Below are 26,335 nucleotides of genomic sequence, written 5' to 3'. Positions count from 1 at the left end.
CATGTAAAATGTTGTTACTATCTTGGTTACCATCTATCAATATTTGAGCCAGTTGTGGGTAGAAAACATGAAAATATTGTAATATTTCACTCTCTGGTGGGCAAAACAAAGCTTACTATTAACCATTTCATATACAATAGGAGTGCATTTAATAGAGTGCAATAGCAAATTTTTTTTTTTTTTTTTTCTCATTTGTCAGTGTGATTGTGTCCTCGCGCTTTCAAATCTCCTGCTTGATCTTGTCAGCCTCCTCTTTGTACAGTTGATGCTTCCTGTGACGGACTTGTAGAACGCTCTCTGTTGTCTCTCAGCCTCTTGGCTGGTGGTGTATGGCTGAAGTTGCTCTGCACCCTGTCATCCCCACCTGTCTCTGGAGATCAGAGGGTTTCTGGAGGTGTAAGGGATGCTGGCGGTCAGTGGGTTAGGGATGGTGTCTTCTGAAAGGAGAGGTGTTAGGCTCTCTCGGCAGGGATGCTAGATCTTCTCTACAGACCCAGTCTCAGGAACCGTCTACAAGAACGATAACAGAGGGAGGGTCTTCCTACCCTACAGTGGTCTAGGATCAGTGTTGACATGTATGTTTAGTTTGTGTTGGTCACAGCTTTGATTTGAACATTTGTTTGACAGGAGACTTGAGCCTGAGCCAGAGCTTTAGCAGTGGTCTGCATCTGTCAGCTGCCCACAACGTTTTACATCACCAAAACACTCATGGTATGCACTAATTTGCATATCTTTCATTTGTGATGTCGCAAATTGGGCTCATATGTGGACGGCACAAAACCAGACATGGGAGAAGTGAGGACAAGCCCATTTCCTACAGTTGAAGAATGTGAAAATCTGCAGTGGCAGATTTGGTACCAACACCAATCTAAACAGTCAAAGTCAAGTTTTCAAGAGGATTAAAACATACAGAAAAACAGTTTTTGAGTGCAGAGTCTTTGAGGCTGCTCAGATGTGGAGCAGACAATGTTTTAATGAAACACAGTCTCATAAAATTATGGAAGATGAGCAAACTCTGAAACCTCAGATTATGTGTTGCAGGCACAAATTTTCCTCCACCACAAACTGGAGCGTGTAACAACAGCAGAAATTGGACATGCTGTTTTCACCTACACAACATTACAATATTATATTACTGCATTAGCGGTAAATTACTTTGTCATTTAGCAGACCAGTCTGTCCAAAGTGACTTAGAATAATTACATTGTGTTAACAGTTGCCAAACTCATCATAATATGCAGTACTGTACAGTACTTTAAATCAAGCCTAAGAGTTGGTTGTATTTTTAACATTCTGCCTCTAAGTGGGACACCAAGCCTACCACACGTGAATGTTTTTTTCCAGTTGTCAGCTTGTATTCTGATTTGACAGTCCGATGAGACATGGTTGCAGCGTAAGAAAGAGGAAGTGTTAAAATGAAGAAAGGGTAAGGTGAAAATGAAATGACATGAAAAAATAGCAAGAAACTAGAAAAAAAAAACAATGGAAAAAGTAGGAAGGGGAGTCCAACGATAGTATCATGAGTGGAAATGTTTCAAGGGGGAACAGGTAGACAGGCACAGATTGTTGTCTTTGCAATAAATTAAGCAAGGGAGCAGAGGAGAAGGGTGGAAAACAGAGGAAGCACAGAGTCTCAGAATGTAGATGAAATGGGCAAATCTGTCACTACTATTGAGGAGATGAGGAAGGGAATGTGACGGATTCAGGTAGAGCAGAGTTGGGCAAGTTGGTCAGGAGAGTGAGAGTTCCCAGAAAAGCTGCCACAGAGAGGAATACCATGAGAGGAGAGACGGAGTTTGAGAGGTAGGAAGGTGACATCTGAGCAGAGAGATTTCATCTGATGGAGAGAAGAGCTCAGACACGGTCAGGTGGAGATCCATGGCCAGCTGGTACTGAAGATTGCCACAGGCTCACTGAGCATGCAGGACAAGCCAAGAAGCCCTTCTCACTGCTGAGAAACAATATTTGACAAGAAGGAAGAGCTTGTGAGCTGTTTGACAGCTGTGCTGACGAAAGCGAGCGTGCTCACATATTCTCTCTGAAGGCTTTGTGGAGAAATTCAAGGTGCTTCCAGAAACACACAGCCTACTTCTCAACAGCAACTTGTTGACTGACTATCATGTGTGCACACATACAGTGGATCCAATCAGGCACTATTAATGATAAATATTTAATGCTTGAGAAATTACTCTATGCAATTGCTCGAGGAGATTCTGCTCCATTGAGTTCCACACTGAGTCACTGGTGTTGTTCAGCCACACTATCAGCCACCTGCAGATGTAGTATGGTCATTTTGTGCTATGGGGCATTAACAATCGTACTTATTGCCCCTTCAATATTTAACCTATTATGTAACATCCACATGTCAGTACACTGTGTACCAGACTTTCAGAGGAAACAAATTAGAACCTGGAAACACGGCTGTGCCAGAGGCTGTGTAACATTTTCACCAAAGAGGCACAGATGGAACTGTGCACCCGCGTTTTCATTGACTCAAAAACCAGCGACAGGAACTTGATTTGTTTGAGTTGCCTGTCTGCTTTGAGCTGTTTGTCTCAGGGACAGACTGGAGTAAACTCAAGTGGACTGGATTATTATTATTAGAGCTTCAGAGACACTGCGTGTTCAAATTAAACTATTATGCATTACGCTATGAGGTGCTTTGAACATGCATTCAGATTTTTTTGGAAGCATTGCAAGCCTTGCAAATGAAAATACGAACAATGGATTTCTACCACGTTTGATGCAGGATTGTTCATCGCCCGCTTGATTCCCCTGATAGACATCTGGAGATTATCATTTGAGAGTTTTGTGCTACAGAATAGTGAAGAGTTTTGAACAATGTAAGAATATCAGTGGAGTGAAGCAGCATCCTTTGCCGGGTTCCCTGGAATTTCAGTTCAGTCGATTCAAAACACGACAATTAATTTCCAAATGATCAGACAAATCATTCTCATTTATATCTTGGCTGATTTGATGTTGCAAAAAAAAAAATCTACACTCCACATTGACTGAATAGAAAATGGTGTGGGCCCATTCACATTGGCATAGCACTGCCTTGAACTGTAAGTGATGAAGTCATGCTGAGTGTTCATATGGATCTATTTTTTTGTACTTTCATTTTACTCCCAATCTCTTGCATTTGATGTATCTGAAATATGTATATGTATCTTTTTATTCTTAACTAATTAGAATTACTGAGAGACAAGCTGATGCTGTTAAGTTGGTTGTTTTCTTAAAAGATAATAAAGGGCTCACGGCTCTGTTTCCAGCACCTCTTTCATCATGTTCCTATTCACAGAGAAACTAGATAAGAGCATTTTCCATGGCAGGTGTGATGCAGCCTCTCTGTCTCCATTCTCCTCTCTGTCTGTAGACACACACAGATCACTGATTGACTGTGGGCTGTGGCTCAATGGCTTGTGCTGCTCCAGGACTGCCCAAATGAGACAGCACTGTAATAGTGATACACAGTGGTTACTCATATAGTCTTTTAAGACAAATAAGAAAATGGTTATATTCCAAATAGCAGGATCTGAGGTGGGATCCATGACGACAACAAGAATGGGCATGTGTTAATCTACAAGGAAAGATGGAGACAATGCATGCGCAAAGTGTGTGTAGTGTTCTGCTGAGGAAACAAACTATTGCTTTCAATCTGCATATCACCTGAATTTCAGGACAAGATGGAAAGGAGTACTCGAAAAATTAAACTATATCTTGAACTTGCTGAAGCCATGGCTAGGTATTATCTGGGTATTTTATCTCTGATGTTATGATTATAATATTATGACATGTATAGTATCTATCTACAATTATAAGATCAGTACAAGTATTTTAGGTATATAGGCCTCCAGTAATGGAACTGTTCAAACCAAAATCAACAAACATCCTGTAGGTGCTAGGACTTAGTCCACCAAAAAAGTGATTTGGTTTGGAATTTTAAAGTGAGAATAAATGATTTATTATTTTATTTTTGTCAGCTATGCCAATGCAAATGTATTTATCAAATAACAGGTACTTATTCATTGACCTTAACGGTCAGTAACTGCAGATTGATAAATTCTGCTGGAAGACATCTGAATTCCTAACAGAAATGCTTTTGCTGGGTTCTTCTGGATTTTTGGAAAGAAAGAAAGAAAGAAAGAAAGAAAGAAAGAAAAAAGAAAAATGGTCACAGTATTTTTGACAAGTACCTCTGTGTATCATAACTTCACCGCAGTCACCGCATTCCAAGGTGTCAGATCTATACCTTTATCTAAACTTTGGTTGTGACCAGTACTTGGTTTTCTTCATTTGTTTCTTTAGAAAAATCTATCTCGGGACTAAAAAGTAGGCCGTGGAAAATTTGGTGGAAACGGGCTGCTAAATCTTTCGAGAGGAATGGCTGCTGAGAGAAAGCTGAGAGAAATGGGGTATGCTAATAGGCTGGAAGCTTAGAAACAGTTGACATTTCTTTGATTCAGCTTACAGTCTGCAGTGTAATGTTTTTGAAAGTATGTGCCGTGCAGAGTGGTCTGAACAATTTTAGCGTACCGTAAAGCTGTTTTCCCATTTGAAAAAATGTTTCTCTCCCTCATGGAAATGCAAATGGGCCAACTGGAAGAGACCAAAGCTGGCTCACTTTGCACATGATCTCCTCTGTCTGTGTTTCACACTCCAGCAGTGTGTGTGTAATGGTAGCAGTCATGACCCAGCCCATTTCTCAAAGGTGAAATCTCTTCGCCTGCGGTGTGCTGACTCTCTGCAGTGTGTAATACAGACGTACAGGCCTCAGAGACTAAAATGGCCGCCACTCTGACCTGTGCAGTTCATATAGTATCCACTAGAGGGCAGTCATGACCATGAAAAAAGTGACCAAGACGCACCAAGGGGCACCAAGATGAATGCTTTCACAAACCCTGCATGCATTTGCAAGCATGCACAGGCACGTCTATGCTCCTGGACATGTACACTCACATGCACGCGCTCATACGCACGCACACACACACGCACACACACGCACACACACACACACGGGGGCTAGGATGGCAGATTATCTCGAGTGGCCATGCAATTAAAATTTAAAAGGGTACAATAGAATATTCCATCTCCTGTATTCTGAAGCACTGGAGAGGTCTTCTTAGCTGCTGTATGAGAAAATGCATTATCCAACATTTCCATCCTTGAAAGGCGCAGGCCATTTTCACAGGTTAATTATTCCCCCTATCTTCATACTGATGGCCTTTAAAAAGCAACTCAACACACCTCCTTTGTTCAAGCCCAGCTTTGAATATTAAAGGTACTTCACAAACCGGGTAACACAAACCAAAATAACGTCTTCGGCAACAGAAAGAACAACTCCCAAAACCAGAGGCTCTTCGATGGTCCATTTATATTTTTGGAGCAGTTGCAATCTGTTTGAGGCAATAGAAAGATTCACAATTTTCTTTTTAAAACACGTTTTTGTCTAGCAACAAAAAGGTTACTGACATTATATCTCCATACAGGTCTTATAGTCAGGTATTCTGCCTACGGATCACAAGGACATACGTAACGTTGTCAGTTTCCAGATGCTTACTAACAAAGTAGGGTACTGTTTCTCATCCAGTGTTTTAGTGGGGGACAATTGCATTATAATTCATTTTTCAAGCATCGGAAGATGACCTCTAGGACTTCTAAACAGCAGTGGGTAGGGAGGACCAGGGTCTGTTGTCACATCTTTAACATTTGATCCTTTCTCACTTAAAAATACCAAACCGAAAGAGACAAAGAAAAAAAAACTGTACCATTTAGTTTCAGATTGACTCTAACGACATCATACTCATGCATACGTGGGTGCAAGCTTTGTTATTTATCACACTGAGACCAATTGATCAGAATGGGGGATATCATGCATGAGAAACACAGTTTGAGGGAGATCAGACGTGTGAAAGACATCATTTTCTTGCTTCTGTGATTCAAAATGGTCACCTGTGATCATTTCAGAATTCACATTTTAGAGCGGACAGTTGTTCATAATCTATACAGGGGAAAGAAACATTTTATACACATTGAAATACAGACATATTGGAAATATCTGTCACTGATATAGCACCTTTTTCTTGTTAATTAGTTGACTGATTTAGTGACAACTTGGATCCTTGGGCCCTGGTCTACTCTACTCCACATAGCAACAACATTACTACACAAAGTTGACAATTTAGTGTGTTGACCATAAAATAAAATGTGAACAAAATTCCTACATGTAGTTCTTTTTTTTACAAGTCTTTTTCCCATAATGTTGCTGCTATAAGTGACATCCACATCTGCACATAAAAAGTATATATTTATATTTATATAATATATATCCATACTCTATTAACAGTTTTGTCTACCATGAACTTAGAATTGCCACCCATCTCTGAGAAAAAAAAGAAAGTTGTTTTTTGTTTTTTTTTTTACTTCAAACATTGATTAATTTACAACACAGAAATGAACTAATTTTGTACAGCTTTGGAGGAAGCGAGGCTCCGCCTGATCACAGTTCCTCCATGTGTGTGTGTTTTTTTAAAATTTTATTCATTTTTTTATTTCATTTTTTTCCAAGTTCTGGTGCAGTGAGACAGTTTTGATCCCAGTAAAACACAGTTTAAAAAAACAAAGCATTTACAAACTGGCATCATTTGAACCAATGACGTTCAGTTGAAATGGACACTTCAGCTGAACTTGGACCCCTTCCCCCCCTACCTTTCCCCGCCTTCTTTAGCTGAGGGGAAGTAACCCATGTTTGGCACGGTTTTAATAAACAATGAGCACAGTTCACACCAAGGGAGGGCTCGTGGGAACAAAAAGAGGGGCCGTGGCGTGAATGTGGAAAGATAGCTGTCAAAAAACCAAAGCTAGCGTCCAAAATGGCGTACGACGAGATGAGCGATAGAGTCATTGTAAAAAAGGCTTTGCTGCTGCAACTTTATACAGGGCCTCCATCAAACTGGTCAAGCCTCTCTGGAGCCATTTTGGCAGGTGTATTGTCTGCTATGCCAGGCTAAGAAAGCCTATCTGTAGGGCAGTAAGAGGAGCACCGTGACCTAGCAGAACTGATGCTTTAAGACTGCATCCAATGCCCACTTTATATCCGCTGTGTCACGTTTTTTAGCAACGTGTTGAAATCCGTCTGTAGCTGTGATATGAGATTTGAAGGTTGGTGAAGGTCAGAGTGTAGATATTGTTCTGTGTGCGAGGTGTGTGTGTGTGTGTGTGTGTGTGTGCACATGGGGAGGGGATGTTGACAGAGAAAGTGAACCTGACCTACGGCGAAGAAGGCCTTACACAGAAAATAGTGCAATGTACAGTACACAATGCATCTTCGTAATGTACATCAAATACTATACAACCAGAATCGAGAATTAAAAAAGTACAAATGAAAAAAGTAGGAGAAACAAAACAAACAAACAGACAAACAGAAAAAAAAACCCTGTCACAAATGACAAAGTCCACAAGCATTTCCTTGCCCAGAGGAGGACACGTCACGCTGAAGCCGTAGAGAAACAAAAGTTTGTGTGACAGACATCTATGTCCTATAGCTCCGTTTCTTGTGCTTCACATTACTAAAAGCCACGTTACTATGCCACATATTTACAACTGTCCCCTCCCAAGTTACCTCCGACACGTTCCAGCACTCCAGCCGTCTGACATCCCTTCATCCAAAACTTCCATGCTTACCTTTAAAAAATCCATTTTTATCTTTCACTGTCCTTCTTTGTCTCTGTTTCCTTCTTTTTCTCTCATGCATCTTTCTACGTTCCGACTCTTTCATGGTATATGTCCCTCTCCTGTTCTTTCTCCCAGAGACCTTTGGGGCGCGGGAGGTCGTCACCTTCCTCTCTGCCGATCGTTCTTGCGGATCTCAAACTAAACACAGTTGAAGAAAAATGTGTCGGTTGTTGTTGGTGGTGTGCATGCACATGCATGGCCAGTCCTCTGTCCTCTGTGAGTCCTCCTACTCCCCCCCCAAGCCCTCGTCTCTGGAAGGAGCATGGTCTCTTTTATATTTCCTCCTCCTGTTTTCACTCCTCTTTCATTCCATCCTCCCCTCCTCCTCCTCCTCTGCTCCCCTCCCTCATCCTGCTACCTAACGATGCTACTCAGGAGTTTTTGGGGAGGGTCGGGGTGAGGGGAGGGGAGGTGAAAAAACGTGCTTTCATCTTCTCTCCTCCACTGTTTAAGCTATCGCCATTCACCCTCTTCTTTTCTCCCCCCTCTTCACCCCCCCTCCCCGTCCTGCTCCCCCTCCGCCCTTGTCTCCTTTCAGACCCAGGAGTCTGGCGAGGCTGGGTAGTGGCTGGTCTCGTAGTTGAGCTCGCTGTAGGGCCTTGACGCCGAGTAGAAGTCTACATAGTTGCCGGTGGACTTTAGGCCCTGCAGGTGCATGTTGAGGTCAGCCTGCGGGGGGCGCCCTCCTGCATGGACCTGGTCCTCGTAGAAGGCCTGGTCCTCGTAGTTGCCGCCGCCAGGTGGAGGAGGGTTCTGGAAGGGAGGGTAGGGCTCCGAAGGCAATCCTTGAGAAGACACCTGAAAAAAATACAACATAACAACAGTGTGAAGACTCTGCAGCTGCATCACAAATATTCTGTAGCCTGAAAAACATTCTTGTGGCGTGGCTACAGATCAGTTCAGCAGTGTTATCTGGCATTATTCAGCACTATTTAGCAGAAATAGTCTGAGGAGGTGGATTTCTTTCCAAATATAGGCTGCTGTTTCTTGTCTTTAGTTCTAGTGTGTGTTCCAAACCGCTGTAGCTCGAGCACAGTCAGCTCAGGTAGCCAGAACAAACTGTCAGCTGGCTAACTATCCAGCAGGCTAATTTAGCTGGAAAAACTGAATAGTCTGTTAAAAGAAGTTAAAAACCCACAAACTCCACTGGTCAAAATCACCAACTTCAATCTTCATTGCACTAACTTGTATTTACCTGATAGAATAAACCCTTTTCCACAGCAGCCATTTTGACATGATGCAGCAGGTAGACACAGGTGTTACTAATAAGGCTCAGTTGCATTCAGGTGTAACAGAGCCAGAGACCTGCTGCTGCTCATGCTGACTCACTGGAGAGCCCCTGCTACACTTTAATGAAACAGAACCTTCATTAATATCATTAATTTGCAATTTCTTGTCAAAATGGCTACTGTGAAAAAGGTCTACAGAATAGAATAGAACAGAACAGAACAGAACAGACTTGAATAGAACAGAATAGAGCAGAATAGATACAAAAAATCACTACAATATTCCTATAATATTGCTATAGGTGTTTGTATAGGATGTCTGGTAATGGTTGTAAATTTATAGAAAACATGATTGTTTTCCCCCCTAAAATTCATATTGTATCACTACAATAATTCTCATAGTATCTTTACATTTTTAATTGTATCCATCACTGTATCCAGGATCCATAAAAAGTATTACAGATTTACTACAGTTCTTAAAGCTGAGCTGAGTCCAAGGGTGGGAACGTTGTGATGCAGCGTGTGGAAAACACCCAGATTCACAGAGGAAAGTAAATTAGAATAGACATCAATGAGCTAATAATGACTTAAGGAGCCAATACTCAAAGTAAATGTACCTGCTTCCACTCCAGTTTGTTTGCAGGGTGTGTCAGAACCATAATGACTCTGCAACTGGTTCACTCCAAGTGAAAAATGTCTTACTGGTTCAAATGTTCAGACTGACATAGCAATGTTCACAACCAGTTTCAACTCAATTATGAGCAGTGCACAGTGTTTTAGTAATGCCATGGCTGAGAACTGTTTTGGTGTTAACTGCTAAATTGCTTTACTGTATGTAGAAACTACTTACTTAAGTTTTATTTAATCAAATCTGAACATGGCCAAGCAGCTGCTAACTTTTTTTCACTAAATGGCACGAGAGATGGAGATATAAAAATATCACAAAGCTGAAAGTGATTTTCCTGCCATGAAAGGTCGAATGTGGTGGGTGTTGAAATGCTTATCCCTCCGAGAAACCTTGACACCTAAAACTTAATCCAAAGTTGGACTGTAAAGGAATATCATTGACCTGTTTTTGGTGTTTCAGGGAAACTTCTGGCACCCCAAATTCCATTTTTTCATGGTTTTACATTCCTGTTCCTCCTCATAAGCATTTATGATTATCATTTTCATTCCCTGACTTGGTGTCTTCCCCTGCCTGTTGGTATTGCAGGGGAAAGGCTATTAGTGCAAATTAATTTCTCACTTGATGGGACTAGCATTTTTTTAAGGTTGATTTATAGTCTTTCTGCTTCGCTAGACAGCATCCTGTGATGAGGGAATAAGATGATAAAGGTTGTGAGCCGGGTTTTTACTGAGCCATAGTGGTAAATCTGTCGTACCTGGTTATATTTCAGATCATCACTAGGTGACACGTATGCTCCTCTGAGTAGAGTCGAAGACCCACCAGTGATTTGAGCTGCAGAGAGAGAGACAGTGAGGACAACTTGAAAAATTCATGAAAAGTCACAAACATGAGGAATGATCCCTGCATCTTCAAATGAGCACCTCAGTGGGAACTGTAAAAATACATGGTAATCAGTTCCTTACATTAACATGTGAATTCGGAGCACATGAGCTCATGGACACGTCGATTCCATATGCAAACAACTGTTTTCACGTTTTCATGACAGTTTTTACTTCAGATGTGACCATTTCAAAGACTGCATCCAAAGCCCACTCATGGGGTTAGGAAATCACATTTGAAATGGCAAACCAGTATGTGTCCAAAATGCACCTATGTCTTAAATTCAAATGTGGGTTTTCACACGTGACTGATATCAGTGTTTGTCTGATATGAGTTTTTGAAGGCTGACAGTGATTTTGGATTGAAGCTGCAGATTGCTGATATTTTGTGTTGATATTCAAGACCATTCAATATATCATAAAAATCCATTAGACATTATAAAATATAGCCGTCTAACCCTGACCCTGAGATATTGTATACTGTTTTATTTTCAGCAACTGGAACATAGCATTCATGTTCATATAATGCCACTAATAAAAGATGAGCCTGACTATTGTAAAACCTGCAGTCATATTGGACTGCATGTTATTCCAAAGCTGTAAACTCAGCTGAAAACACAACAGGCATACAGAAGCTTTTACAGTAGCAGTTAGAGGTCATACACTGTGTGTGTGTGTGTGTGTGTGTGTGTGTATGTGTGTGTGTCTGCAGAGAATGCAGCATGGAATTCCTACCTGCCATGGCGTCCTTCCTGGAAGTGTGCTCGCCCTTGTTGCCATGGTAACTAGTGTTGCCAGTCGACTCGTAGTCTGCCTTCCTCTCCTTCAGCGCCATCATCTCCCTGGGGGAGGCAGGAGCACTCGCTACACGCATACACACACACACGGAGGAAGAGAAAGAGAGAGTGAGAGAGTGAGAGAGAGAGAGAAAGGAATGTCCTCAATGCTCAATCAATCATCAAAATTGTTGGACTACAAGGAAGAGGCTGTGACAGGAAGGATGACTATGCAGAATGTAAATAGCAGAGTGACTTGAAAATTTTACCAGTCTGAATGTCAGACCTGTCATATTAACCCACCTGACTCTCGTCAACAGAGGCACAGCACCTCACCGTGTGAGTTTTTCCCCTTAACCATAATGCTGAGACGAGTGAAAACGGAGGCACAAGGTGTTGTTTGTGTTGTGACTTCGTGGGTGTGTGCAAAACTCTGCAAATCTATTACTATTTGAGCAGGGTGTGATTTCAAAGAGGTAAATACTGAATCATCCATTCTCCTTGTGTCTGCCTTACTCTTGGCTGCAGCTGTCCTGCTTCTCTCTCTCTCTCTCTCTCTCCCTCCCTCTTTCTCTCTGGCTGCTGTCCACTCTTCAGCTGACTACATTGTACAAATGCAATTCACCATATTTTATCTGTGCATCTTCCTGTCTGCGAGCCTCTCCCATCCTCCACTGTCTATCTTTCATCTGAGACAAAGCCAATATTAATTTTCCTCGTCTGTCGCCGCTGGTGCACTGTATGTTCAGCATCTATAATCTACACGCCGACCCGCTGGTCTAATAAACTCTGCCTGTTGCTGCTTTATTTAACCAAAGAGCCACTTGCACACAACAGAGCCAAACCTGGCCGATTTAGTGGAGGAGGGGGGGCGCGGGGGTGACAAAGATAATGTGTTAGATCTGGTTAGCCCTGTTGGGGGAAACCTGGCTATTGATTCAGTGCCATATGGCTCAATAGCTGCAGTCTCCTCTAATGCTCAAATCATTATCAACACCCTTTCACACAGAGGCTGCTGGCTATTATGCAGCCTGCCAGCCTGTTTGTCTGTTTGCATCTGCCTCTATGTCTCCTTCTGCTGCTTTCTCTGTTCCTCTGTAGGTTATTATACAGCTAACAGTGATCCATCGACTCATTAGTGCTACGCTATAGAACCGATTTCTAAAGCCCGTTCTAAGCCTGCATTCAATACCGGCACCTACTCAGCCTATTATTCTCTATTTGCGACAGATTGGAAAATAACTGCGGTGGGAACGTACACATCCTTAAGGCCTTTTCACACAAAGGATAACTTCTTTTCCATGTGAATAATTTCCACAGCAATGGATTTAAAAAAAAAAAAAAAAAAGGTATGACGTATTATCTGTGACTACTTGTGAAAAAAAAAGTCACAAATGTGAAATTAGCTCTGTAACTGCAGTGTTTAATGTTTCACCGCTGTGAACTCAAAACCTTTTGTATTGAGTTTTGGTGTCTCTCAGTTCATCACGAATGACTTCAAAATCTATGAAGCCCAAGAAACCCATTCAAATCCCTTTTATGTAATTTCAGATAGAGTTACAATGATGTATCGGTTTGCCGTTACATCTGGCTGATACAGATCTTTTATTTAAAATCAGATAATATCACCCATTAGTGTTGTCCAGTGTGATGGATATGAAGTGTACCCATAAACAGGTGGCGTTTGGGTACACCGTAACCTGAACTGACTGAGGACTCTCTATGTGAGAACAGATTTTCTGTCTTGGCATTTGTGCATTTTTTTTTGACAGTCCCAAAGAACAAGAGATAGAAAATGATTGGGAAACAGAGAAGGCATTCAGCAAAGGTGCTGTGCAGGATTCAGACACAGAATGTTGCATTTACATGGCACATGCACCAGCTCACTCAGCCACATGCATTGTTATGCATTGTTTTATTATTATTATTACTACCTGTTATCATTAAAATTCTGGGTTACAATGGATAGTCTGAGTGTATACTATATAATGTCTGTGATATGCACATGGTCAAAGATGATGAAATAGGCATAAAATACTGGCCACTGGCAGCTTTAGTTCCACAAAACCTATATCCACATCAGACTTGGAAAACATATTGGTCAAACCCTAATTTAAAAAATGCTTGAGCTGCCAACTTTTTTCAGAGGTAAAAGATTTTCATCCGGCGGCATGATTTGTGGGTAGCTGCTGGAGTATGAAGGTTAAAGCAGACATCAGCTATATTGGAGCGGCGCTGTTTGACTGGACTGTATTGATGGAGAGTGATAGAGGACAAAAGGAAAGACGGGGGTGAACTCACCTGATCGATTGTTGGGCGAGGTCCGCACGGGAGAGATGGACGGAGTGCGAGAGGAGGAGTAAGGACGCTGTCGATCTCTCTCTATCGTGGAGGAAGAGCCGACAAAATGGTACTGGGAGTAGCCATCCTGGAGAGGAGAGGAGAGGAGAGGAGAGGAGAGGAGAGGAGAGGAAAAAAGATGAGACAAGACAAGGTGAACAGAACACACTCAGTGGTCTTGCATACGGTGTGAGGAATAATGCACAATTTATATGCTATGCAGTGCTATCATTATTGCTATTCAGTATCTTTCCTCTCTGCAATATACTGAAGCTGACACCATACTGAATTAAACGCTGACACTTTCAGCGTTTACACAGCTGGAGCACAGTCAAGACTGAGATACCTTTTTGTAGAGGCTGCGGAGGTCTCGGTATTGCCACATACTGTTAAGGACTTGAGATGCTGCTTTCACCACTTTAGGAGTGTGTCTGGAAATTCAGCAGAGAGGAGAGAAAAAACATGGATACAGTATACAGTGTTACTGTTGGACACTTGAGAGAAATCCAACACAGCACAACACAGAAGAAGCAGAAGGCAGATGTAAGACAGAAAATAAACCAGTGTGTACAGCAGCAGCAGCTTCCTCACTCCTCCAAAGAGGAAAAGGCCCCTCAGTTTCCTCCAAATCTGGCACTGCTCTTTTCTTTGTGTGTTCGGCCACGCTGGCTATCACTGCTCATGCTAATTACCTAGCTCTTCTGCTAGTTATTTCAAACAAGCCTCTATTGCTGCTACTGGAAACATAAAACACATCCCTTCTTGTGGACCAGAGCATTTTTCCCAGGAAAGACTTAACAGACACTGAGTGTTTATAACAGAGAATGGAGAAGTTGCACAAACCAGCTGTTCATAAAGATGTACCTAATCTGGGCTGCACTACTCAGACTTAGGGAATGTCTTAACACAGAAAGCCATAGAAATGTTCAAATTGATCACTATGTAACATCTGTTGCTGCATCTAATAGAAAAGCATCAACAATGTAAACAGGCTAGTGATTGCATCACCAGCTTGGGAACTTCAAGAATAATTGTTGACATTACATTCAGCTAAAAGTACCTGCCTCTATGCTGTTAAAGGTAATGTTAAGATTTACTAATTTGCTATTCAGGTTAATGTTACTTGTGTAATTTAACGCAGGCCTGCTCTTGAGCGATAAGGAAATCACTAGTGCAGTCACGCGGTGGCGTGGTTAAAGCTAATAGAAAAACAAAACAGCTGTTATTATAGACACATTAATGCTAAATAACTGGACAAGCTAATGCTTTTCTTATACCACACTAGTGTGTAAACTAACAGCTACACCTGCTGAAAGCGAAAATGAGCTTTGGTAGACTGTTGATATTTTGGCACCTGTTTTGCTGCACTATAGAAGTGAATGGAGAGAAAGAAATACAGTATTGTGGATTAGCAGCCCAGGGGAACACAGAGCACGTAATAAGGATATTTCACCACCATGTGGACTCATATAACACCCAGGGAACTATACAACCCAACGCTCTACCAAAGCTCAATTTTGCCGTAAGGGTAGGTGTAAATGTTAAAGTGCAACCTCTTTTGATTTTGTAGTGTGTAAACTTTTGTGTGGTAAACACAAGAGAGGGACACATACAAAAATAATCCTCTCAATCATCAGAGGCACAGGGACAGTGAATGTGGAATTGGCTTCCACCTGCTGGCGAGTGTTTTCCGTTGGGCAGGTAGGTGCCGACGGACAATTTTTTCCCGTAGCATGGCAACATTACATTTTGGCAAGCCTTTCATTCCATCACCATCCCAGGAAATGAAAACTCATTGCCTGTGGTTGTCTTAGCTGGGGTACCGTAACTCACATATCCTACTCATTCCGCCTTTAAGTTACAATTAGCTCATCTTAGAACTTAGGTATAGCTGCTACAAACAGCCGTCCACCTCCACTTTCTCCCCCATCCTGCGATAACCCTGTCTGTATTCCTGCATGCTCGCTCTCTCTCTGTCTCTCTCTCTCTCTCGCTCTCTGCACTGTAGTGATGAATCTGTCTACCCCCTGCTCCTCTCTTTCCCTCCCCCTCCTGTCACACCACTCTGTCTACTCCACTATCTGGCTTCCTTAGCTTCATGGCCGTGTCTCTTTCCTCTGTTTTCCTTCTCCACGCTGCATGAACCTATTTGGCCCATTCTTTTACCCTTCTTGCTCATGAGACACTGAACTGTTTCTGTGATATAGTTTTCTGAAAAATTCTTAAGGGCCACAGTAGCAAAACTAATGTCAATCCCCCAAATTCATCATCCTTACAGGACAGAAAGCTGCATTAATATAAATAAAAAATGGGCATCCCAAAAAAAAATAAAAAAATTAGAAAATATTGAGAGCATAAAGTACAGATTCCATCCAATCCCATGACACATTTGTGATAATAGATCTCTTTCTGCGAGGAGTCACAGTGACCACAACAATTATTGATTAGTTAGATGATCACTAAAAACAGACATAACTAACAAAAGATTATTTTCCTAAGTACTGTGGACTTTTCAGTATACTTTGGTATGGCATAAAGATACAACTCAAAGGGTTCATTTGCACTTATATCTTCAATTGTATTAATTTCTACAAACCAAGTTTTAGGTAATATCAATCAAAAAAACATTCTGGAAGGCCAATGCTGAGGCGATATTGGCTTTTGCACAAAAATTTGCATTTTAGATCCAGAGAGTCTGTTTATATTACAAACAACAGTTAGTTCTTTTCTTCAGGAATGGCTTTTATCTGTTTTTGCAAATACATTTTTCATTCGTCTTTGTGATATTTTTGGCGTCACACAGCAAAATGAAGGTGTTGTCAAGTGTCAGTATTGCCCTCTCCCCACTGAATGATTTCCCATTTCTTTCTTCGACCTTCTCTTAAAAAGAATCTCTTTCATCTTTCTCCTCAGGTCTGATTCTATTTCTTTTCCTCCCACTTCACTCTGACCGTTCTGCGGTCACAGGAATATTGTAAGAGTGCTAAGCTTCTGACCTTTGCACTCTATTACTCTTGGCTGTTTGTGATCTATTCATTGAGGCCTAATTCTGCCATTGCAAACACTATAAACTGCTCCAGATAAAAGCCTCAGCTCAGTGATAAAACTGTAAAATGTAAGTTGTGATACCAGCAAACATTTTGATGTGTAAATGATGACCTGCAACAGCAAAATGTGCATCCTTTTTCTCAAATCTGGACCTAAACATATTTGTTAGCTGTCTCTCGCCCTAAGGGAGACTGAGTTTTTGCAGCTCTGGTGCCTAAACTCTGCAACAGTCAACTTCAGTTTATTGCAATGGTCGAATAAGTCATGTCGATGTTTGTAAATCATGGTTAGCTGTAGTGTAAATCATGGCCTTCTTATCCACTTAAACTATGGTTTGATTGTACTGTCTTACTGAATTTTATTGTAGAATGTTTTATTGTATCTTACTCTACTGCATTTTATTAACTGTGTTTTTTGGTATTTTCTTCTATTGCTTTGACTATTTTATCTTTTTCTGTTGAGGACTTTGTAAATTATTGCTTTTGAAAAGTGCTTTACAAATAAATGTTATTGTTATCTGTCTGATATCTGCTAAAAACTGAATCCAAAGCTGTTTTAGAATGAATTATGAAACATCTATGCATACTAGGAAACCTGTCCTGTGCAAATCCCACCTACAAATTTTTCCCTCTTCTAACTTGTTCTCTTTCTTTATACCCAGAATCCACCTCAGCTACCTCCTTCCCACTCCACCTACTTGTCTCCTTTGCTGCGGGCGATGCCGATGAGCTTCTCGATGCCGCCGGCGTCCCTCAGGGCCTTGGTGTTCTCCATGTTCTTGGTGATGACCTCGTGCAGTGCACAGCAGATGGCCGTGATGGTATCGTCCGACATGGTCTTCCCCACCAGGCAGCTGCTGTTTGCGCCTCCTCCTCCTCCTCCACTGCCACTGCTGTTGTTGTTGTTGCTGCCTCCGGGCAAACGGTGCACCAGGTCCCTCATGGCATACTTACCTGTGTGCACGACAGGTAAGGGTGATAGTAGGGTGATGGTGGTGGGTTGATCGGGTGAGGGGGTGGAATGGTGGTAGAATGCAGATGGAAGGGTTAGGAAAATGGGAATTGGAGAGGTAGGGGTGCAGAAATTTGTGCCTGTTAGTACTTTGATGAGCAGTTTAGTTCACTGTGGTGCCTTCTATTACAGCGTCTTTTCTTACCACACAAAGAAAAAAAATGTAAAAGGTATAAAGAGTTAAAAAAACCAGGCTAGTCAGACAGGAGCAGAGATGGTGACATGGGCATGTGATCTAACACCAACTGACTACATATCCCATGACAACCCACTAGTGCTGTCAGGCAATCTTGTCCACTGTGCCCCCTGATCCTCATTCTGATTGGGTCAGCACCCTGGGGTGGCACTGTCATCACCACCACCGCCACTGGGTTCAACGGTTAAGTCTTATCATGTTCTCTCACCACAGATGCTTGCCAAGCTGGTGCGTGATATCCAGATTGTTTTGACCAAAGTAAAATGAAGGAGGAGAAAAATACAAAGAAGAAGGAAAAAAGCTGACACAGTGACACCCTTACTGGGTTTACATGCAATGTAAAACTGTCACTATAATAGCAATGTAAAGCTGACATTTTGAGATTTGTCAGGACAATTAGTAAATCTGCATCTGTTTGAAACCACTGCAGGCTGCAAAGAGCTCTAACCCGTACATGCTCTTTCACTTCAATCTCCATGATGAAAAATAATGCACATGATACAGTGCCAGTTTAATATTTTGAAGTGTGGATGCTTGGAGGTGTAGCCATGAAGGCCCAGCCATCTAGGGACATCTTGATGTGTTTGGTTTTACCAATAATTGCCTGTAGATAATTATCTCTGCCAGTGGAGCTGGACGGAGTAATGTTTTTGCCTCACTCCATCTGTTTGCTTTTAGCAGGATATTTCAAATAGTTATGAATGGATTTGCACAAAACGCTATGAAAAGGTTAGTCACGGGCCAAGAAATAGCTGATTAACCTTTAATGCTGATTGGCCAAAAGGGAGTGTGGTGGTGGGTGTGGCCTATCATAATAACTCCAGGAGTAGAAATACTCCCTAATTCACACACACACACACACACACACACACACACAACTGTTTAAAGTCTGAATCTATAAAACAAAAAACACCTTAAAACAAGCATGAAAAAGCATGAAAACTAAGAATTGCCAAAAGTTTAATTTGGTCAACTATAGCTATGCATGAGTTATGCATTCTACTAAGTGCCATCTTTCAAGTTAAATAAGTAGTCAACTTCACTCATGCAAACTAGATTATTATGGGGAGCTGTCAAATTTATGGAAACATGTAAACATCAAAATTGAGCTATTGTTTTTCTTGTATTACAGGCAACAGTTGCATTAATGTGTGCATGTGAACACAGCCACTGAAAATAAAGCTTTCACTCAGGTTTCTGATATTGCAACGGTAAAATATAAGCTGGCTCCTCAATCCCTTCCCAAGTGCGTAGATAGTTTTTGTTATCTATTGCTGAAGGCTCTGGGGGCAGCTACATTATATATCGTATCTAACACGATATCGTCATATTAACAGGACAGAAGTGAGGGCAAGACAGAACGTCCTATCAAGAAATGCACGCACGCCCTCTGGCAGTGTGATACAACACTGACACACTGATGAAGGGATTCACTGATAGTCCTACATGCATGTGCACGCACATATAGTATACACGAGTGGACACACTCACATATGTGTGACACACAAACTCAACCACATAGGACACACACACACACACTGCTTAGCTCTGAGGCACAAGCCTCAGACAGGCGAAGAGGAAGGAGGCAGGCAGTTGTTGCTATGGGGACCAGCAAAAATGCAGAGTTTATTACTGGCATTACTACTCTAACAGTGATGTCACTAATGTCAGCAAGGAAAATCAAACTACTCAGTCTAATCAAACATCACGCCTAGCCCTTTGCTCAACAACAGTATCTGCATAAAGACAGAAAAATCACATAAAGGCCTTTGTCTACTGTTTTTTTTTTTTTTTTTTTTTCATAAAAGCCAAATCGACATGTCTTCCATGGCAAATATGAGTATGTTGTCAGTATTGTCAGTGAGGAGTTATAGCCCAAAAGGCTACACTGTAAAATATGTCCCCATTAACAAGCTATTTACTGTCAGTATTAAAATGAAAGTGAAAGATTCTGGTAATAGTGCTTATTTCTAATGCACATTACTCAAAACAATGAATAAAACAGATCACTCCATTAGTATGAAGAATATTCTTGAACCAAGTTGATTTGCAACCAAATGACATTATGACAGCCCACTAGCAGATTTTTTTTCACTAGTTTCAGAAAAATAAGATTTTGAATCAATACTAGATTACACAATGTGAACATATTTTTGCACAACGTAAAATTAAGAATCCAAGGTCTGAAGGTAAGTCCTATCTTAAATTACAATAGCTTTACAATACAACACTTTCTATGTATTAATGTGTTGTTGTAATAATGAAATGATGGTAATACATTCATACATTTCATCTCTATGTGCCTCGCAAGAAACTTAACGTCACAGTACAACAAACATACAAACAAACAAACAAACAAACAAAAAGTTGGAGTTAGGAGGAAGTGCTGCACTCACCGATGAGCTCCTTGTTCCTGACGTCCAGGGCCATGTTTCTCAGCGCGGTGGCCACGGCACACACCACCCTGTCATTGTCTATCCTCAGCAACTCCACCAGGATAGGGAGGCCCTTCTCTTTACGCACAGCAGCCCGGATATACACCGACCACTGTGGGCAGGGAGGAAGCACAGCGACAGAGAGTCAGGGATTTGTTTCCTTGTCAGAGTGGTTTCAGTGGTGAAGGGATTCTCTGTGACTGACTGTCTTACAAAATGCATGTGTTGTATTATAGCAGGCAATGTGTGATGACAATATTCTCTGTCATGATATTTATATAAATCTTGTTTACCACCACTGTTGTCCAATATAAATTATGTCAAGTCCATGCTTACACCTTCACTCTGGTTATTAATGAATGCACTTTGAGATACATTGCAATCGATTATGTTTCAGAGTGCAACATGGTGCTTGAGACAACAAATGGAGAATAATTTCTTCAGACAACAAGATAGAACTCTTAAGCTGACTATATAAGACTATATAAAACAGTATTCAGTACTTTTAAAAAATCTGCAATCCTAGTATGATGGCCCCCTCTCCATCTGAAAGTCAGCAGAACAAAAGTGACTGATTGGAGCAACATAAATATCATATGGTTACAATTTTAATTTCCTTTTTCACTTGATTTGTCTTTAATTTCATTTTGCAGAACGACAAAAACACTAAGTTGTAGTGTGTAGCCAAACAAGTAATACTTGCCTTTTCCTGTTAGATTTACTGGATTTAAATGTTAACATTTAAACACAAGAATTCTGATGTTGATCCAGCATCGCTGGATTCACAGAAATAGAGTATTCTCTTTATTTTATTATTGTTATTTTTTTAAAAATATTTTTTGCTAATTTTAAAGTTTGTTTTTCGGGCTAATTGTCTGTTAATTCACTTGTATTTTTTTTTTTTTACTTATATAATGTTAATTAAAGATTTGTTAACTGAAAGCAAGGTTCATTTTAGCCTTTCTAATCCTGTAAATTTTGACATGGTCATTTTCAAATTTAGTACAAATGAATATTGGCCCTACATATCAGTTATCAGTGTCCTGGATTAATAATAATCTGTAGCAGTATTGGCCGTGAAATATCAGAATCGGCCAATACTTATTTTTACTCCCCCATAAGATACCAACGACTATTATTTAGCAAAGTGCTGAGGTTTCTACCCTTCAAACCCGACTTTCTGTGCTGCCCACTGGGATTTCAGTGTGCTCCTGCAGATGCCTCTGCGGTCACTACGACACGGGCACAGCACTGACTTATAATACCTTCCAGCTGCCAGCAGCGAGGTTCTGCAGAGCTCCAGCTGCTCCCTCCAGGGTGTCTGGGTTGGAGCACTCAGACAGAAGGGTGAGGTAGGGCTTCACGATGGTTGGGTGCCATAACATCTGGATGCCTTTTGGGGGCTCTGCCGAGTCTGGAAACGGGCCGACGCCGTCCCACTGTGACAGAAGAAAAAGAATTATGAACAGACAAGCATTGTGAATTCTGTGTGAGGCGACGTTCGACAATGGTGGGGTGCCAACACTGTCCCCTCAGGCAAGAAAGAGGCAGAAGAGACAGGGAAGATTTACAATTCATTGTGATTTTTTTCACAAAAATAAGCATGGAATGAATAAATAAAGTGGCATTCAACAACTGGTTTCTAACAGCTGTCATACTATCTTTTTCCTTGCTACTATATAAATGAGATCTGAAATTATCTCTCATATCCAGAAACTTTCATATAGAAAGTCGATATTAATAGTTAAAAAAGTTGGATTTTTGAAAACAGGAGTTTTCTTAAGGACATCAAAATAAATTTCAAGAACATACTGATATTGGATTATGTTGATGAAAAAACATTTGGTGCAAATCCGAATGCCTCAGGGGAAGGCCGGCACTTCCACTGAGGTCACAAAGCAGAGAACAAAATGTTATGATACACGTCTCTACTTGGAATTACAGATCACAAGATTAAGAGACAAGAACACTGAGAGACATTATTTTTTTTTTGCTTTTCTTAAATTATGACTCCAGCAGGCGCTGTGGAGAGGGAAGATGAAAGAGAACGAAGAGAACCTTGTTAAAGATCCAGTCCAGAAATTATTTATCCATTTACACTTTAGAATCTCATCACATAAATTATTAAATATTTCGGGCCTTAAATATAAAGGAAGAAATTTCAAATTTCATAGCTGACACAACTCAGAACACCTGTCTATTTAACATTTACAGACTTGAATGATTAAAAAACTTATTTTAAAGCTTCAAGACACTAAAAGCATTTACCTGTGGCCTGTGACATTTATTTTGTATAGCGCTAAAACAGTTTCTCCTCCAAGATGACATCACCTAATAACGAGATGCTGCATGAGAAAAAACATTTTTTCTATTGCTTCTATTCGTCTTTTCACTCCATTCCTCATCTTCCCTCGCCCCTCTGTCTGCCTTTGACCTAATTATTCCACTACTTCCTCTCCCCTCCTCTCCACTCTCAACCTTATGTACTCTCGAGCTCTTCTCTTTTCCTCAACTTCCTCTTATATCTCATCTCAACCATCGTCCCCTTTCCTCTTTTCTTCCTTCTTTTCTTGTCTCCTCTCCTCTCCTTGCTTCCTCTCTCCAATCCCCTTGTCCATGCTACTCTCTCTTTTCCTCCCTTCCCATCTTTGGTTCCTCTCTTTATCCCACTCCTCTGCTCTGCTCTCCTCTCCTCTCCTCTGCTCTCCTCTTCCCTTTCTCTTTTCTAATTACTCCACAGTTGATAGAGTTTTGCACTCTCCAACCAACTCCCCAATCACTACTCCATGGTAATCACCCACAGCTGCACTGGAGTGGAGAGAGACAGATAGAGTGAGTGGGAGAGAGGGTGGTGGTGGTGGTTATGTATTATGATTATGGAGAGGTTATGATTCCTCCCTTTACAAGCTGATCCCAGGGTAGTTTTAAGATCCCTCGTCTCGCTGGTTCTGCCTGGATACACAAAAAGCTAGAGCTTTTTTCTAAACAAATGGAATTGAAAGGCTTGTCTCACTACTATTTTTTTTTTTGTAATTCATTTCTCTCTCTATTTTTATGCCTGATATTCATCCTAAATGAAAATCTCCATTTTGCTTTGCTAGAAGTAGAAAAAAAGTGTGCTGGGCTAATGAGCAATTCACCCTCCCTCACCCACCGGAAGTGTTTGGTTTTCAATCCACACAGCTTTACTAGAAGTCATGGTAAAAGAGGTGCTCCACTCAAACAGAATATGAAGCTGATTGCTTATTAGCATGAGAAGAGGTTGCAGACTAATTTAAGGCAGGCGTTTGGTTTCTGCCAGTTCCAAAACTGAAAGAGCTCTCGTCCTTTAACAAATGGAGGCTGAACATTTTCCAACAAAATCTGCCGTTTGGCAACAGATGGGCAGACCCAAGAAAGCAGGAGAGGCATAATAAATCAGTTTGGCACTTTTGATTCTGAGCACAGGTAGTTAAAATACAGAAAGTGAAATGAAGCTCAATCTGGAAGTAAAATCAGACTCAATAGATGTGTTGAAATTAAACAGGATATCACTGCTACTGACTGAAAAGAATACATCTCGCAGTTGAGATAAAAAAAAAAAAAAATGTCATTACATGGTTGACCATATGCTTTTCACATGAAACAGTGGTGTCTAAATGGAATTAAATGGCCGAAGGGGGTCAGATAACATCCTCAATCCAGAGGTCAAGCAACTTTCATTTGAAGAAGTACACATAATCACCAAAACTGGGAGCCGTTTAACAGTGATGTGTAACATGGTGATGATGCTTTGTTAACATGTTTCAACGACTCCAGTATGTTGTCAACAACATGTACCAAAACATTTAAGAGAGGCACAGGCATACTACATCACTTAGCTTCTAGATATAGCTGTGAGCCATCTTAGTCTAAAAACACGCTCCTAAAGAAAACAACTCAGGCTCAAACATCATGAATATCAAAGAAAAATGCAGTGTATTCATACATATTCATTTGAGACTTCCAATACTGTGAACCGAGATGAACTACGCAAGTATTTCAGAAGTACAGAGACAGATTGACAAATGCAGACTTTCATTCCAAAAGGAGATATCTTCCATTTGGGAAAAAAAGTGATACTTTCTCTGTCAGATGATGAAACCATTATAACATGAAAACAAACTTTTGAAAGGATAGTAGCTATCACAAGCACTCACAAGCACTAGGTTAACTAAATAAAATACTGTATCAAGACATTCAAGTAAGAAATGTTTACCAAATGTCTAACAGGCTTAAGGTGGTGACTCTGTTTTGACAAAGGATCCTCAATACAAACAGAACCTCATCTCCCACCATCTGTAAATTCAGATTTGGATTTACTCATTTAACTTCCATGACATATGGTGTATTTTTGTGAGATGAGAATGAAGATGAGAAAAGAGAGACAGAGAAGGTGATAACTACGTGATAAAGATCATAAAGGACACCCAAGAAAACGACACGGTGAATGAAAGAAGCCCTCTGTGTCTGCAGCTACACCTAACCAATCCAACTTTGTCCTCAGAAAACATGACACTGACTGCACAGCTACGGTATAAAACTGGCCTGAAATTGAACAGTCCTAGCAGAACTCCCAACTCACCTGACCCAACGTGCTCAGGCCCATACCTGTATCAAATAGGAAACCCAAACCACCCTGTCAAACACTTTCTCTTGATGCAGGGTGATGGCACCAAAGTCTGAAGCACAGGGTCTACAAAGATCCAGCGTGCCCTGGCATTAAGAAACAGACTGACATTTAACAGCCTGACACACCATAAGACTGCTTGTGGTGGACCTTAAACCTAATGTGAATACTGAGCCTGCTGGAAAGAAATTTGCCGAGAAGTTTGTGATCCACTGACAGCAGAGGTACCGCCTCCAGTTTAGAAAGAAAGAAAGACATAAAGAAATTGCAGAGAAAAAAAAATGGAATTCAAGAAGGTAAAAAAATTAAAGAGCAGAGAGCCCCTCCTCCCCTCTGTCTGTTGTCCCACCTGGTCATGTCCCTTCTTCTTCTTCTTCTTTTTGCCCCAGCATCCAGAGCTCTCAGCCTCCTTCCCACCGGCATCGCACAGCAGGCCGTCTAGCTCCTCCGACCCCCCCTGCTGGCTGTGGGACGTCTCTGCAGCCAGACGGTATGACAGGTTCCTCAGGATGCACACACAGTTCTCTATGGTCTGATGGAAAGGTAGAAAGAAAGAAAGACAGAAAAACAGAAAGAGAGGTAATGAAGCAAACTCAGAGAGAGAGAAAGATGGAGGGACTAAAAAAAAGCAAAAGTTTTAGACTACTATCAAACTGATCTGCTAACACACACACACACACACACACACACAGCAGACATAAATATAGACACATCACCCTAAATATAGACACATCAGCATAGATACAGTGTGCACGCACATACACGCAATATAATCAAACACACTCTCACACATACACACACAACTATAGACACGAGCACAGACGCTGAAGAGCACACACAAACCCACACTAACATAGTGTAAATAAACTCAAACACATACAAGCATATACACACAGGCACATAGACACACAGGCACACACATACTATAGACACAAACACACGCACACACACGCACATGCACACACTCAGACACAAACCATGCGCACACACACTAATCCTATTGTTGAAAGTGGCTATGCAGACAACAGCCTCGGACTTTGATCTTGTGAAGGATTTCTGTGGATTAAAAGCTTCACATCTCCTTGTGAACGGCCTGCACTCAACACGCCAACAACACAAACTGATAACGCAGCTCAATGCACTTGCACACCACGCACACGCGCACACACACTTGCATGCATGCACAAACAAGCACGCGATTGCAAACATACATTCATCGTGGATACACACATGACGTGCACACAGAGACACACACATTCACTCTCACAGTCAGAGGCGCACATGAAGGCATGCACACACAAACACAGACACTCAGTGTTTCTGTGGCATCGGCCATCTGGGCTGAGTTATATATGATGCAAAATGTCAGGCTTGGAGAGGGATTTTGTATCGCAGTCCGACTTATCAAGCTTATT

The 26,335-nt window shown here is 41.2% G+C and overlaps 1 protein-coding gene across 4 annotated transcripts in view; it reads right to left on the bottom strand.

Annotated features, from left to right (window-relative positions):
• Positions 1-5,354: 5,354 nt before the first annotated feature.
• Positions 5,355-26,335, bottom strand: part of ctnnd2b (catenin (cadherin-associated protein), delta 2b) — a 134,583-nt gene continuing 113,602 nt past the window's right edge. For all 4 annotated transcript variants that reach the window (XM_030074864.1, XM_030074866.1, XM_030074865.1 and 1 more), the window contains 9 exons: positions 25,270-25,452; positions 21,538-21,711; positions 20,234-20,384; positions 17,328-17,583; positions 13,929-14,013; positions 13,544-13,670; positions 11,202-11,330; positions 10,343-10,419; positions 5,355-8,532 (listed from right to left, as the gene is read on the bottom strand). In XM_030074864.1, the coding sequence (XP_029930724.1) occupies positions 8,269-8,532; positions 10,343-10,419; positions 11,202-11,330; positions 13,544-13,670; positions 13,929-14,013; positions 17,328-17,583; positions 20,234-20,384; positions 21,538-21,711; positions 25,270-25,452 (1,446 nt within the window). In that variant the 3' untranslated portion in view covers positions 5,355-8,268. The remainder of the gene's footprint in view (positions 8,533-10,342; positions 10,420-11,201; positions 11,331-13,543; positions 13,671-13,928; positions 14,014-17,327; positions 17,584-20,233; positions 20,385-21,537; positions 21,712-25,269; positions 25,453-26,335) is intronic.

This window comes from Myripristis murdjan, chromosome 17 (genome assembly GCF_902150065.1).
Source record: "Myripristis murdjan chromosome 17, fMyrMur1.1, whole genome shotgun sequence".
Lineage (NCBI taxonomy): Eukaryota > Metazoa > Chordata > Actinopteri > Holocentriformes > Holocentridae > Myripristis > Myripristis murdjan.
Note: the sequence above shows the minus strand (reverse complement) of the source record. Positions and strands in the feature narration are given on the sequence as shown.